This window comes from Piliocolobus tephrosceles, chromosome 10 (assembly GCF_002776525.5).
Source record: "Piliocolobus tephrosceles isolate RC106 chromosome 10, ASM277652v3, whole genome shotgun sequence".
NCBI classification, from domain to species: Eukaryota; Metazoa; Chordata; class Mammalia; order Primates; family Cercopithecidae; genus Piliocolobus; species Piliocolobus tephrosceles.
Genome location: NC_045443.1, coordinates 119,525,071 through 119,537,873, shown reverse-complemented (window position 1 = coordinate 119,537,873; position 12,803 = coordinate 119,525,071). Strand labels below are relative to the sequence as shown.

Genomic DNA, 12,803 nt, shown 5'->3' with positions numbered 1-12,803 from the left:
TGTGGAATCTCACTGTAGGAGAGGGGAAATCTCATTTTTAAAATGTAATCAGGTCAGGCACAGTGGCTCACACCTGTAATCCCAGCATTTTGGGAGGCCAAAATAGGAGGATCAGTTGAGCCCATGAGTTGGAGACCAGCCTGGGCAACATAGTGAGACCCCATCTCTACTAAAAAAAAACATTAAAAAGTGGCAGGGTGGCCAGGCGTGGTGGCTCATGCATGTAATCCCAGCACTTTGGGAGGCTGAAGCGGGCAGATCACGAGGTCAAGAGATTGAGACCATCCTGGCAAACATGGTGAAACCCTGTCTCTACTAAAAATACAAAAAAAAAGCCAGGTGTGGTGGCACGCGCCTGTAGTCCCAGCTACTCAGGAGGCTGAGGCAGGAGAATCACTTGAACCCAGGAGGCAGAGGTTGCAAAGAGCTCAGATCGTGTCACTGCACTCCAGCCTGGGTGACATGTCGATCGAGACTCTCACAAAAAAAAAAAAAGAAGCAGGGCATGGTGGTGCGTGCTTGTGGTCCCAGCTGCTCCAGAGGGTGAGGTGGGAGGATCTCTTGAGCCCTGGAGACGGAGGCTGCAGTGAGCTATGATCTTCCAGGCAACAGAGACCCTGTCCCCGCCCCCCCCCCCCCCAAAAATATTAAAAATGTAAAATGCCTTGGGGAGGGAATTTTCACAAGGAATGCCGGTGGGCGCTGCTCTGAGGTCTGGCCTAGGGATCTGTAGGGCCCTGGTTAGCGGGGCTGAGGCCCATATATGAATGGCGGGGCAGAGCATTGAGCCGAACCTGCTAGCCTCTCCACCTCCTGCCGAATGCAGAGTCTCACCCAAGTGGTGCCCAGTGGCTCTGGCCCCGCCTCAGGGTGCGGACCCTGGGGGTGAGCCTGCCAGGCATCCCCACCTCCCACAACATCCAGAACCTCCGGGAAGGAGAGGGGAGGTGGGTCCCCTCCACAGGGGCCAAGGGTCTTGGTCCCACTCCCCAGGTACCTGCCGCGAGACTGCAGGAAGGTAGGCTGCAAGATGGGGGTCAGGGAACCCTGAAGTGCAGGCGGAAATGTCCTTGTCCCCTTGGACTACCCAGGGCCCGGGGCGCCCTCTGGTGACGACTCTGCTCACAGCCTGACTCAGGACACCCCCAGCGCTCCCAGAGGCAAGAAGAGCACGAGGCAGACACAGTGGGTCTCTGAGAACTTAAATAACCCTCTCCACTCGGCGGGGTGGGCGAGGAGGGGGCTCACAGCAGAAGCAGAGTGGCCCCGGGGTGGGGGCGCCACAGGACACTGAGGGTTCACACCACCCCAGCCTGGGCCTGGTAAGTAGCAGGTCAGCATAAATCCAACCCCGCGAGGCACATCCAAACCCCACCCAGAGGGGTTCAAATGACAGGAGTGGGAACAGAGGGGCTCCCTGAGGCTTCAGGCCCCATCCCCAGGAAGACTGGCCTGGCCTCGGCCACCTTCAAGCACAGGGGGGAGGCCTCAGGTTCCAGGGACGATGGGGGACCCAGCATTAAATATGTCATAAATAGGTGGGTGGACAGGTGGAGCTCACATTCCCCTAGTCCGCTGGGGTCCGTTGGGGGACCAGGGCCTGGGCCCTCTCCCAGCGACGCCACATGCCTGAGATGGCGACTGGGAAGAAGCCCAGATCCCCCTGCAGTCTGAAGTCTGGGCCGAGGGCACGGGAGCCTGAGGCTCACGGCTGCTTTGTCTTGCCTCTGTTCTTCTGGAGCTTGGCATGCACGACTTTGAGCGTGGTCAGGAAGTTGCCGAGGAAGAGGATGAGGAAGGTGAGCGCCAGCACGAACACCTGGGGGAGTCCAGAGAGGAGGGCCAGGCTGGGGCATCTGCCCTGCTGAACCCCTGCCCCCAGCACCCCAGAATCTACAGCACAGCTACTCCCAAACTGCAGGGTTTTGCCATTGAAGGCAGAGATTCAGGAGACCTGGGTGGAGGGGTGAGGCCTCAGGCTTGGGCAAGGCCTGGGAAGGGCTCTATGGGGCACACCTCCTTGGGATCCATAGATTGGGAGAGGCTCCACCCCTAGGCCTTCCAGGAGCCTCCCCCCAAGCACACCACACACACACACACACACCCATACCTGCGAGCCCAGCCCGCCCCAGGAACCTCCCCAGCACACCACACACATGCACACACCCCACCCCCACATCTGCCGTCCCAGCCCTCCCCAGGAAACCTGCACCCCAGCATGCCACACATACACCTCATCCCTGCTACCCCAGCCCTCCCGGGAACCTCCCCCGAGCATGCCCCCACCCTCCATACCTGCCATTCTCTGCATTCCTCGTGGCTGGAGAGCTCAAACAGCGTGACGGCATTGTAGAGCTGCCAGAACTAGAGAGAGGAAGGCAGGCGCTGCTCACCCGCCAGGCTCCCCTGGCCAGCCACATAGAAAGCCAGGGAGATGCCCAGGCCCCCCAGCCAACTGGGTATCAACTACCCACAGCACTGACAGATACCCCTCAAAATGAGCAGGCACCTGAGGCCAGGGCAGGGCTGGGCCAGTTCTGGCTCCTGCCTTGGCATCCCTGGGCTCAGAGGCTGCCCAGGCCCCAGGATGCCATGGGGCCCAGCATGGGGACGAATGGAGAAAGAGGGCAAGGCCTGAAGACCTTCTGTTCCTGGGGGTCAGCCCAGATAGGAGATACCCACAAACTCCAGAGGAACTCACATGGCCACAGAAGAGGAAGGGCAGGAGAAAGGTGAGGCCCCGCCACATCCAGGACTGGAACCCTTCTGTGGAGAGGAGGGAAGAAAAAGGACCCACTGCGGGGCTCTGCTGCCCCCAAAGCCCCACCAGACACCCACCCCCAGCCACGCCAGTCACCCTAAGATGAGCCAGGCACAGTCACACATGCGGAGGGTCAGCCCTCACCTGTCATAGCTGGGTGGGCATTCACTATGGCAATAGCAGCCCTGTCACCCAGCCCGACTGCTCTCACTCCTCAAGTCACCAAGAGCCAGGTGGCCCTGACAGCACGCACAGGTGCCGGGCGCTACGTTGTTACTAATTTCTTTAATCTGCACAGGGCTTTGCATTTTATCATGAATTCTCACATGCATCACTTCTATTGAGTCTTGAGACAGGAGGACCTACTTAGCAGAGTAATTTGATGGAAATGACCATGTCAAAAGACAGCAGAGTTGGCCAGGTGCAGTGGCTCACGCCTGAAATCTCAGCACTTTGGGAGGCCAAGGCAGGCAGATCACTTGAGGCCAGGAGTTTGAGACCAGCCTGGCCAACATGGTGAAACCCTGTCTCTACTAAAAATACAAAAAATAGCTGGGCGTGGTGGCCGGCACCTGTAATCCCAGCTACTCGGGAGGCTGAGGCAGGAGAATCGCTTGAACCCAGGAGAAGGAGGTTGCAGTGAGCAGAGATGATGCCACTGCAATGCAGCCTGGGCAACAGAGTGAGACGCCATCTCAAAAAAAAAAAAACAAAAAAGATAGCAGAGTTGTATTAAAAACAGTTTCCCCTGAAATTCTCAATGAGGGGGTCTCCTCACTTTTCTGACCAGCACCCCTATGGCTTAAGAATAAAGCATGTCTCCCCCGTGTACATGCATTTATGTACTATACATGTTGGTATGTAGACATGTTATAGACAAATGGCTAATTTTGTGTGTGTGTGTGTGTGTGTGTGTACATTCTAAAACATACACACAAAAATAGATACTTCCAGAGGCTGACACAGAGGCCCTGCCCTCAGGGCCTGGTATGCAGCTGGCCTGGCACTTGGCAGCTGAAACAGAATCCAGGATGAATTCTGGAAGGCGCTTCGGGATAAAGGGCAGCGGCCTGGCTCCACTGTATGGGAGGTGCTCGCTGGGCCGCACTCCCTGTGTGGGGGAGCTGGCGGGTCCAGCACCTGCCCCCGCTCCAACCCAGGCCCAGTTACTCACCCACTGTGAGATCCAGGTGGTTCCTCTCCCCCAGGGCCCGCAGCCGGTAGAGGCAGCCCCTCTGGTAATAATATTGCAGGAACTGTACACAGCCTGCAGGGGGAGCACAGCGCCCGGGCTCAGGGCATGGTGTCCCCAGAAGACAGGGCAACACCTCCTCTCTGCCCCAAGAGAAGGCTGGTGGGTCTTTTACTGGGCAGAGGCAGAGAGGGTACCCTGGTTACGACCCTCTCCCACGCCCAACACACCACACACTGACACACACATCCTTTGGTCTGAACCTGCTTTAGCCCTTACCGAGAACACAGACAGAACTCAGGTATGTGAGGACCCATCTAAGCCCCAAAAAGAATCGAAACTTCTGGAATTTTCCATGCAGTAGACAATAGATGCTTGCTGGAATGCAAGCTATGCCAGAGCTATGTTGGGAGCTGTGTGCAATGCTAAGACACAAGAGAGAGTTCCATCCAATGGGATACTTCGTTGTTGCTAAAAATGAGGTGATAATGACATGAAAAATAGCTATGATAAACTTAAAAATTCAAAAGGCAGGTTATAATAGTAAAGCTCTATGTACAGAAAGATCCCATACTTGTAAAATATATGTAATGCAATACGCACATGTATATACATATTTATGAATAAAAACTTCTGAGAGGACACAGATCTTAATTAACATTGATCACCCCTTGGGTGGGCTGACATATAATTTCCATTCGTGGCTTTATATATTTGTATTTGTTTGCAAGCAGGTTTTAATTTAAAATGTAGGTTGTGGTATCTGAAAAGCCAATACAGCCAGGCATGGTGGCTCACGCCTGTAATCCCAACACTTTGGGAAGCCAAGGCAGGCAGATCACTTGAGGCCAGGAGTTCAAGACCAGCCCGGCCAACATGGTGAAATCCCTCTACTAAAATACAAAAACTAACCGGGCATGGTGGCAGGCACCTGTAATCCCAGCTACTTGGGAGACTGAGGCAGGAGAATCGCTTGAACCAGGAGGCGGAGGTTGCAGTGAGCCGAGATCACACCACTGCACTCCAGCCTGGGTGACAGAGAGAAACCCTATCTCAAAAAAAAAAAACCAGAAACGGCAGGGTGCGGTGGCTCATGCCTGTAATCCCAACACTTTGGGTGGCAGAGGCGGGTGGATCACCTGAGGTCAGGAGTTCCAGACCACCCTGGCCAACATGGTGAAATCTCATCTTTATTAAAAATAAAAAAATTAGCCGGGCATGGTGGCACGCACCTGTAGTCCCAACTACTCGGGAGGCTGGGGCAGAAGAATCATTTGAACCTGGGAGGCAGAGGTTGCAGTGAGCCAAGATGGCGCCACTGCACTCTAGCCTGGGCAACAGAGCGAGACTCCATCTCAAAAAAAAAAAAAAAAAAAAGAAAAAGAAAGGCAATACACACATGGGATAAAATTTAAAGGGAACAAACAGGTTGGGGAAAAGTAAAACTCTCTCCCTGACCCCAACCATCCAAGCTCCTCTCCCCAGAGGCAACCCTTGGAACCAGCTCATTGTATACAAATTCAGAGCGATTTTCAGATGAGAAAAATAATGTCTATTTCCATTTGGAGGACTTATTTAGGACTGGAAAAAAGGCTGGTGCCCCCAATGCTACTCAGTTCCCGAAGGTCACAGTTGGCAGGGTTCCAGCCTGGGGAAGGAGCAGGCAGTGCTGGGGGCTGGAAGGTGGGTGGAGCTGACCTGGGGCGGGGACAGCTCTTTCTGGATTTCTGGGACCCTCTCCCCCAGTCTGGTCTCCCTGCCACACAGGCAAGCACTGATGTCAGCTGGGGCCCTCCCTTGGTGAAAGTCTCAGAAAACCATGCCCCTTCCCCCAAATCCAAGCAACAGTCACTCACTCTGAAAAATGGAAAATGCTAAGAACTGGTTGCGAAACTTCTGATAAATGGGTCCATTAGGCCTGGAGAGAAGGTAGGAAAAAACAAAGGTGGGCCCACTGTGAAATGAGACATTCCTCCCCGCCCCGACTCCATTCCAACCAGGAGAGGGGAAAAGGTGTATAAAGTCAAACTGAGGTCCCAACTTCCGCCCTTCAGTCCCTGGGGCTGGGCAAGGTCATCCCATCTTCTTTTCTAGAAGCACAGGAGTCCACATGGCCATGCAGAAGCGCTAACTCCCTGTGACCCCTCTGTCCTCCGTGGTCTCCTTCAGTGCCCAGCCTCACTTGCTCCCTCCAGCCTTGCAGCCTCGCTACTTCGGCCCTGGTCAGGGACACCTGAAACCATTCCCTGGAGAACCCCCTCATGGGCTGGGTGGGGCCGGCACAGCAGCCTGGCCCAGCTGCAGGCTCATACTTTCCCAATGTGGCCCTGGAGCCCCCCACCACCACCGTCAGGATCAGACCCCTCCCCATTCCCAGGCCCCAGGCTCTACTCCCTGGGAGGCTAGAGGGGCCCAGCGAGGGGCTACTCACCAGGTCAGCATCACTCCGGACAGGAACGTGGACACGTAGTGGTGAGACACCCACCAGCCTTTAATTCTCGGAGAGGGAGAGAACGGAAGTGTGCTCAGGAGGGGAGAGCAAGGCAGGCGTGTGTCTCGCTGAGGCCCCGCCTACGCAGCAGGGGCTACTCTGCACTCAGAGACTTCTTAGAGTAAGAAACGGACTGGAACCCTGACCTTGCCCTTCTCTCTGTCCCACAGGGCTGCACCATCCACACAAACCAGCTGCAGATTAGCCCAGACTGCCACTTGGGCTTCCAGTGGTTTCCAACAACCCTCAGAGCACACCCCTAGCCTCACCTGCCTTCAAGCCTCACTCCTGTCCTCCCTACCTGGTCTTCTCCCCAGCACGTGGGTGCTCCAGGCATGGCCCCTGTCCTCCCCACCAGGTCCTCTCCCCTTCAAACCTCACTCCTCCTGTCCTCCCCACCAGGTCCTCTCCCCAGCACGCAGGCGATCCAGGCATGTGGGCTCTCCTAGAACCCGCCAAGCCTGCCTGCTGCCACCTCAGGGTCTGCTACGGACTGAACACTGCCCCCAGTTCCTGCACTGAAGCTGAGCCCCCCAGCACCTCAGAACGTCCGTGACTGTATTTGAAGACAGGGCCTTTGAAGAGGGAACTGAGGTAAAACAAGGTCACACAGGTGGGCCCTAGTCCAGTGTGCCTGGTGTGTCTGCAAGAAAGGGAGAGATGCCAGGGCTGTTCGTGCACAGAGAAAGCCACATGAGGACACACGGGGAGATGCCATCTGTGAGCCACGGAGAGTGGTCTCAGGAGAAACCAGCCCTGCCAGCACCTCCATCCTAGACTTCCAGCCGCCGAACTGCGAGGAAATATACTCTGTGGCTTAGGACGCCCAGCAAGCGGTATTTCCTACAGCTACACCCAGTGGGCTCGTCCAGGGCCTTCAACTTGCTGCTCTCTCTGCTCCAAGACCTTGACCTGCCTGGCTCCCGGTCCAAGTTCAAGCTTCAGACTAGCTGTCACCTCACAAAGGCCTCCTGACCGCCTTATCTGAACCAGCCCGATGGCCCCGCTCAGATCACACTGCCCCGCTTCATCTCCTTGATGGCACGGACGACTGTCTGCAATTATGTGCCTTTCTTCCTGTGATCTGCCCCCTTTCCCACCCCCCTATGTCACCTCTAGATTGAGCAGGGTCTTGTCTCTGTTGTTCACCAATCTATTTGTGGCAGGTTCCAAGCAGCTGCTCAAGAAATGTGTTGAATAAGCACACATGTACATGTACACACACACACACACACGTTTTTTTCCAGGCAGGGTCTTGCTCTGTCACCCGGTCTGGGGTGCATGGTGCAATCATGGCTCACTGCAGCCCTGACCTCCCGGGTCAAGCGATTCTCCCACCTCAGCCCCCTGAGTAGCTGGGATCACAGGCCTGCGCCACCAAGTCCAGCTAATATTTTTTTTTCAGAGACAGGGTCTTGCTATGTTGCCCGACTGGTCTCAAACTCCTGGGCTCAAGCAATCCTCCTGCCTTGGCCTTCCAAAGTTCTGGGATTATAGTTGTGAGCCACTGTGCCTGGCCACACACTCTTACACAGGACTGCAGCTATGACATTGCCCTGTACAGAAGCAGAGGCTGATGGACGCCACACGCGGCACCTCACACCATCTCAGAGGCAGCTTCTCCCCAGAAACCACACACCCCAGGCCCATCTCCTGCCATCTCAGTGACAGGAGGCCCTTGCCCAGCCCTGGACTTCATCTATCCAGTCCAGAGGCTGTGGGGACCCTGTTTCCAGAATGCAGCGCTCCCCCAGCTGGGGCCTTTTTTTTTTTTTTGGAGACAGAGTCTTGCTTTATCACCCAGGTTGGAGTGCAATGGTACATTCTCAGCTCACTGCAACCTCCGCCTACCGGGTTCAAGTGATTCTCCTGCCTCAGTCTCCTGAGTAGCTGGGATTACAGGTGCCTGCCACCACATCCGGCTAATTTTTGCATTTTTAGTAGAGACGGGATTTCAGTAGGTTGGCCAGGCTGGTCTTCAACTCCTGACCTCAGGGGTTCCACCTGCCTCGGACTCCCAAAGTGCTGGGATTACAGGCATGAGCCACCGCACCCGGCCCAGCCGGGGGCTCTTGATCCACAGTTGGGTAGAGCCTGGTTGTCACCTCCTACCCCCAGCATCAGGGGCAGCCTAGGAAGGAGTTGGAACCTCAACCCTGTACCCTTCGACGTCCCAGAGTGTGTCTCAGGCCTTGGTTGGCCTCCCCAGGCTCCTCTTGTCCAAACACATGGCAGCAACTTGCCAAACGTACCCGGGAGCAGCCAACTCCCTCCTCCCCAGGACTGGGCAGTGGAGCCTGGGGATGCTCATGGAGACAGTCATTAACCTTCATCCCTCCAGAACTCTCTCGGGTCTGGGCAGGGAAATGGGTCCACTCACAAAAGGCGGAACCCTGAGGATGTGCTCGGGGCTGAGTTGGTTCATAGGAGAAGCTGGATTAAGCTTTCTTTTTAATTAAAATCATCCTGGAACCTGCTTTCTTGACACCTAGACTAGTACCTACAGACATGTCACAGCTTCTTAAATGGCAAATGACATTCCAAGGTGTGGCTCTGCCATGGTCTACTCGGCTGTTTCTTTTGTTTTTTTATTTTTGTAGAGACAGGGTCTTGCTATGTTGCCCAGACTGGTCTCAAACTCCTGACCTCAAGTGATCCTCCCACCTCAGCTCCCAAAATGCTGGGATTACAGGTGTGAGCCACTGTGCCTGGCCTCTGGCTATTTATCAACCGTCACTATTGTTTTCAACGCTGTCATGATGTCCTTGTGGAAGTCCCCTAAATGCAAAGACACTGTTTCTCCACCGTGGCTACCAGAGGCAGGGTGGATGGGTCAAGGAGTGTGTGCTGCTCCTTGTCCAATTACCCTCCAAACAGCCATCCCAATTTACACTCCCATCCGCAGCGGAAGAGAGAATCTGGGTCCCCGAACCCATACCAACAGAGGATGCCATATTTTAAAACTGTTACTAAACCAGCCGGGCGCCGTAGCTCACGCCTGTAATCCTAGCATTCTGGGAGGCTGAGGCGGGACGACTGCTTGAGCCCTGGAGTTGGAGACCAGCATGGACAACATGGCAAAACCTCATCTCTACAAAAAAAAAAATCTAAAAAAATTCACTGGGCGTGGGGCTGCACACCTGTAGTCCCAGCTACTCGGGAGGCTGAGGTGGGAGAATGGCTTGAGCCTGGAAGGCGAGAGATTGCAGTGAGCTGAGATCGCGTCACTGCACTCCAGCTTGGGCGACAGAGGGAGCCCGTGTCTCAAAAAATAAATAAATAAAATAAAATTGTTACCAAACTTAACTAGGTGAAAACTGGCATGTCATTGAGGTTTCAGTATGTATTTCCCTACTAAGTGGGCTGGAAGCATCTTAAAACCTTCCAACCAGAATACACACATTGTAAGAACGCGACGATCTAAACCATCGCTCTTCCCTTGTCGGCCCGTGCAAAAGTTCTGGGCATAAATTGGCTTTTTCAAGCAATGGCCTGTGTGTTCCCCAGGAGTTATGGTGAGGGGCAAGGTTTTATGCAGCTCTGTGTTCATAGCACTAACAGCACCAGGTAAACAACAGGCACTCAATAAATGTTGACATGAATGATGTCCGGGAGGTGTGGCTGGTGAAAGCAGCAGCTAATCTGGATGCCACCAGCACAGAGGTGACAGGAGATTGCTGCAGGTGCCACATGAGGTCAAGGGGACAGTAGGGTGCCCAGAAAACCCCCACTTCCACCCAGGTATCCTAGTCTCGCCTGTCAGAGTCTAAGAAGCCCCCAGGCTCCAAATTTCTGACAGCAAAGGCAGCTGGCCAGACTCCCCGACTTCCAGCTTGAAGAGCAACCAGAAGTCTCTCTGCAACCTCCCAGAGCTCTGCAGAGCCACATGTCAGCCCTCAGCGCTTGGCGGGCGCCACACTCCTTTGTCCTGCTCCCAGAGCTCCCCTGAGAAATGCCCTCTGTCTAGGAGCAGCCTGAGGCAGACACAGACTCCAGGCAACAAGGCTGACTGAGCAGCAGCTTTTCATTTCACAGCTTGCCCTGCCCAGAGCCCCGCTCTGACAGATGCCACCAATAAACACAGCTCAGTGACGGGTGAGGCTAGAAATTGCTGCTTCCCTGGCCCGGCATTCACAAGCCCAGGCGTCCATCTGCACACCCCAGGGCTCTGGGCTGGCTGTGTGCACATGTGCTTATAGAGCCATTTTATTGTGATGTGATTCAGATACCATACAATTCACTCATTGAATGCGTACAACTGAGTGGTTTTTAGTATATTCACAGAGTTGTGCAACTGTCACCAGAATCTATCTTAAAACCTTTTTATCACTGCAGAAAGAAACCTACACCCATTTGCAGTCACTCTCTGGGCCCATTTCACCACATTAGTTAAAGCTTGCAGGGGAGGCCGGGCGCGGTGGCTCAAGCCTGTAATCCCAGCACTTTGGGAGGCCGAGGCAGGCAGATCACGAGGTCAGGAGATGGAGACCATCCTGGCTAACACGGTGAAACCCCGTCTCTACTAAAAATACAAAAAATTAGCCGGGTGTGGTGGTGGGCACCTGTAGTCCCAGCTACTCGGGAGGCTGAGGCAGGAGAATCGCCTGAACCCAGGAGGCAGAGCTTGCAGTGAGCCGAGATCGCGCCACTGCACTCCAGCCTGGGCGACAGAGCGACTCTCTCTCAAAACAAACAAACAAAGACAGTTAGAGGCAGGCACCCTAGGTTGGCTCCCTAGAAAAGCAAACATGATCACCAAGTCATTACTCATTCTGGCCCAGAACTAACTGTAATAGACATCGGCTGTTTTGCCCAGTTGCAGATCTGCTTTGCCCCTGTGGGGAACCACCTCACCCCCACACTCAGTCAGGGCCACTGGGATAGAGCTCAGTCTTATACCCAAGCACATGACCCCCAGCCAACCAATCAGGACCCTCTGCAGCCCTCTGGCAACAGTGACTGGCTCTCAGAGATCAGTAGGTCACCCAAGCCTGGCCAATCAGAAGTCTGTGTCAAGATTCCAACTGGGGTGGAGGGAGGTCTGTCAGCCCAGGGGTTACTGTTGGCGGGAGGCCCGCCTGGGGGCCGCTGGGAGTCATTGCAGGGGAAAACGGAACAGGGAGCTGGAAGCGGGCCATGAACACTGCCTGAGCCCTTCTGACCTCCTTGAACGGAAATTCCCAGTGACATGGGCCCATGAGACCCCTTCAGGTTTAGTCCCTATGGGATGAGTTTCCATCATTTTCAAGTTTACAGGAGAAGCTGACTTGCTTATTGTGCTGAGCTGATGAGTGGCATCGCACCTGGCAGGCACCAGACACAAACCAAGGGTGGCTGCATCTCCCGATGCGGAAGTCCCCACCCCTACCTGCTCCCCTGGCCACACCTCCTGTCCCAATTCAAATCTCAGGTACAGCCAGAACTGAACAAAAGCGCCTCCATCAGACCAAAAGAGAGCAGCAAGCACCCAGGAGGCCCGTAGGGTTCAGCGATGCTATCTCTGGAATGCCGTTGTGGCCCCAGGACCCTTCCTCATGGCAGAACTTGGGTTTGGGTCACTTCAACAAAGACCGTGGGGGTGTTGACGGCACGCACCAGCCCTGAGCGGATGCTTCGGGATGAGAAACTAGAGTTCATCCCAGTCTCACCTCCCACTCCTCCACACAGGCTCTCCTGCAAGGGCTTCTGAGCTACTCCCTGGTAAAGAGCAGGAGGGGAGGCCTCCAAGGCATCTCCCTTGCCTGCCCCCAGGATCAATCAGCCCTGAGGAGGAGCTGGGGGAGGGCGGAGGCTAAATCTCCAACAGATGTGGAAGATGAGTCACAAGTCTGAGTCACTAGGATTTAGCCCACCTGCCTTGCCCCCTCCCCCACAAGCTGGCCCCAGCTCCTGTAGTCATTCTATTAGGTTGGTGCGAAAAATGACTGCAAAACACAAACACTTTTAGACCACCCTAAATAGAAGATAATGCATCTGTGTGCATCTATTCGGGCCCAGAGGCCCTATTCCAGACTCCACTCGCCCCTTCAAACCCCTTCCTCAGACCACCAAGGGGAGACAGGCCTGGAGGAAAGGTTCCATTGCAACCTCAAGTTCCTTGAATCATATCTGCCATGAAAAGGTCTTTAGTAAAAAAAAACTCTGGGCTGGGTGCGGTGGCTCATGCCTGTAATCCCAGCACTTCAGAAGGCCGAGGTGAGCAGATCACCTGAGGTCAGGAGTTCAAGATCAGCCTGGCCAACATGGTGAAACCCCATCTCTACTAAAAATACAAAAATTAGCTGGGCATGGTGGTGGGCACCTCTAATCCCAGCTACTCGGGAGGCTGAAGCAGGAGAATTGCTTGAACCCAGGAGGCG

General features: G+C 54.8%; 1 protein-coding gene across 6 annotated transcripts in view; it reads right to left on the bottom strand.

Annotated features, from left to right (window-relative positions):
* Window positions 1-1,190: 1,190 nt before the first annotated feature.
* Window positions 1,191-12,803, bottom strand: part of TMEM120B (transmembrane protein 120B) — a 63,036-nt gene continuing 51,423 nt past the window's right edge. Inside the window, exons 7-12 of one of the 6 annotated variants that reach the window (XM_026457423.1) lie at window positions 6,385-6,450; window positions 5,810-5,871; window positions 3,936-4,127; window positions 2,702-2,766; window positions 2,296-2,364; window positions 1,191-1,819 (exon numbers count right to left, since the gene is read on the bottom strand). In XM_026457423.1, the coding sequence (XP_026313208.1) occupies window positions 1,706-1,819; window positions 2,296-2,364; window positions 2,702-2,766; window positions 3,936-4,127; window positions 5,810-5,871; window positions 6,385-6,450 (568 nt within the window). In that variant the 3' untranslated portion in view covers window positions 1,191-1,705. Of the gene's footprint in view, window positions 2,365-2,701; window positions 2,767-3,935; window positions 4,425-5,809; window positions 5,872-6,384; window positions 6,451-12,803 lie in introns of those variants that run through there. The other 5 variants (XM_026457424.1, XM_031936387.1, XM_031936385.1 and 2 more) reach the window with 5 other exon arrangements.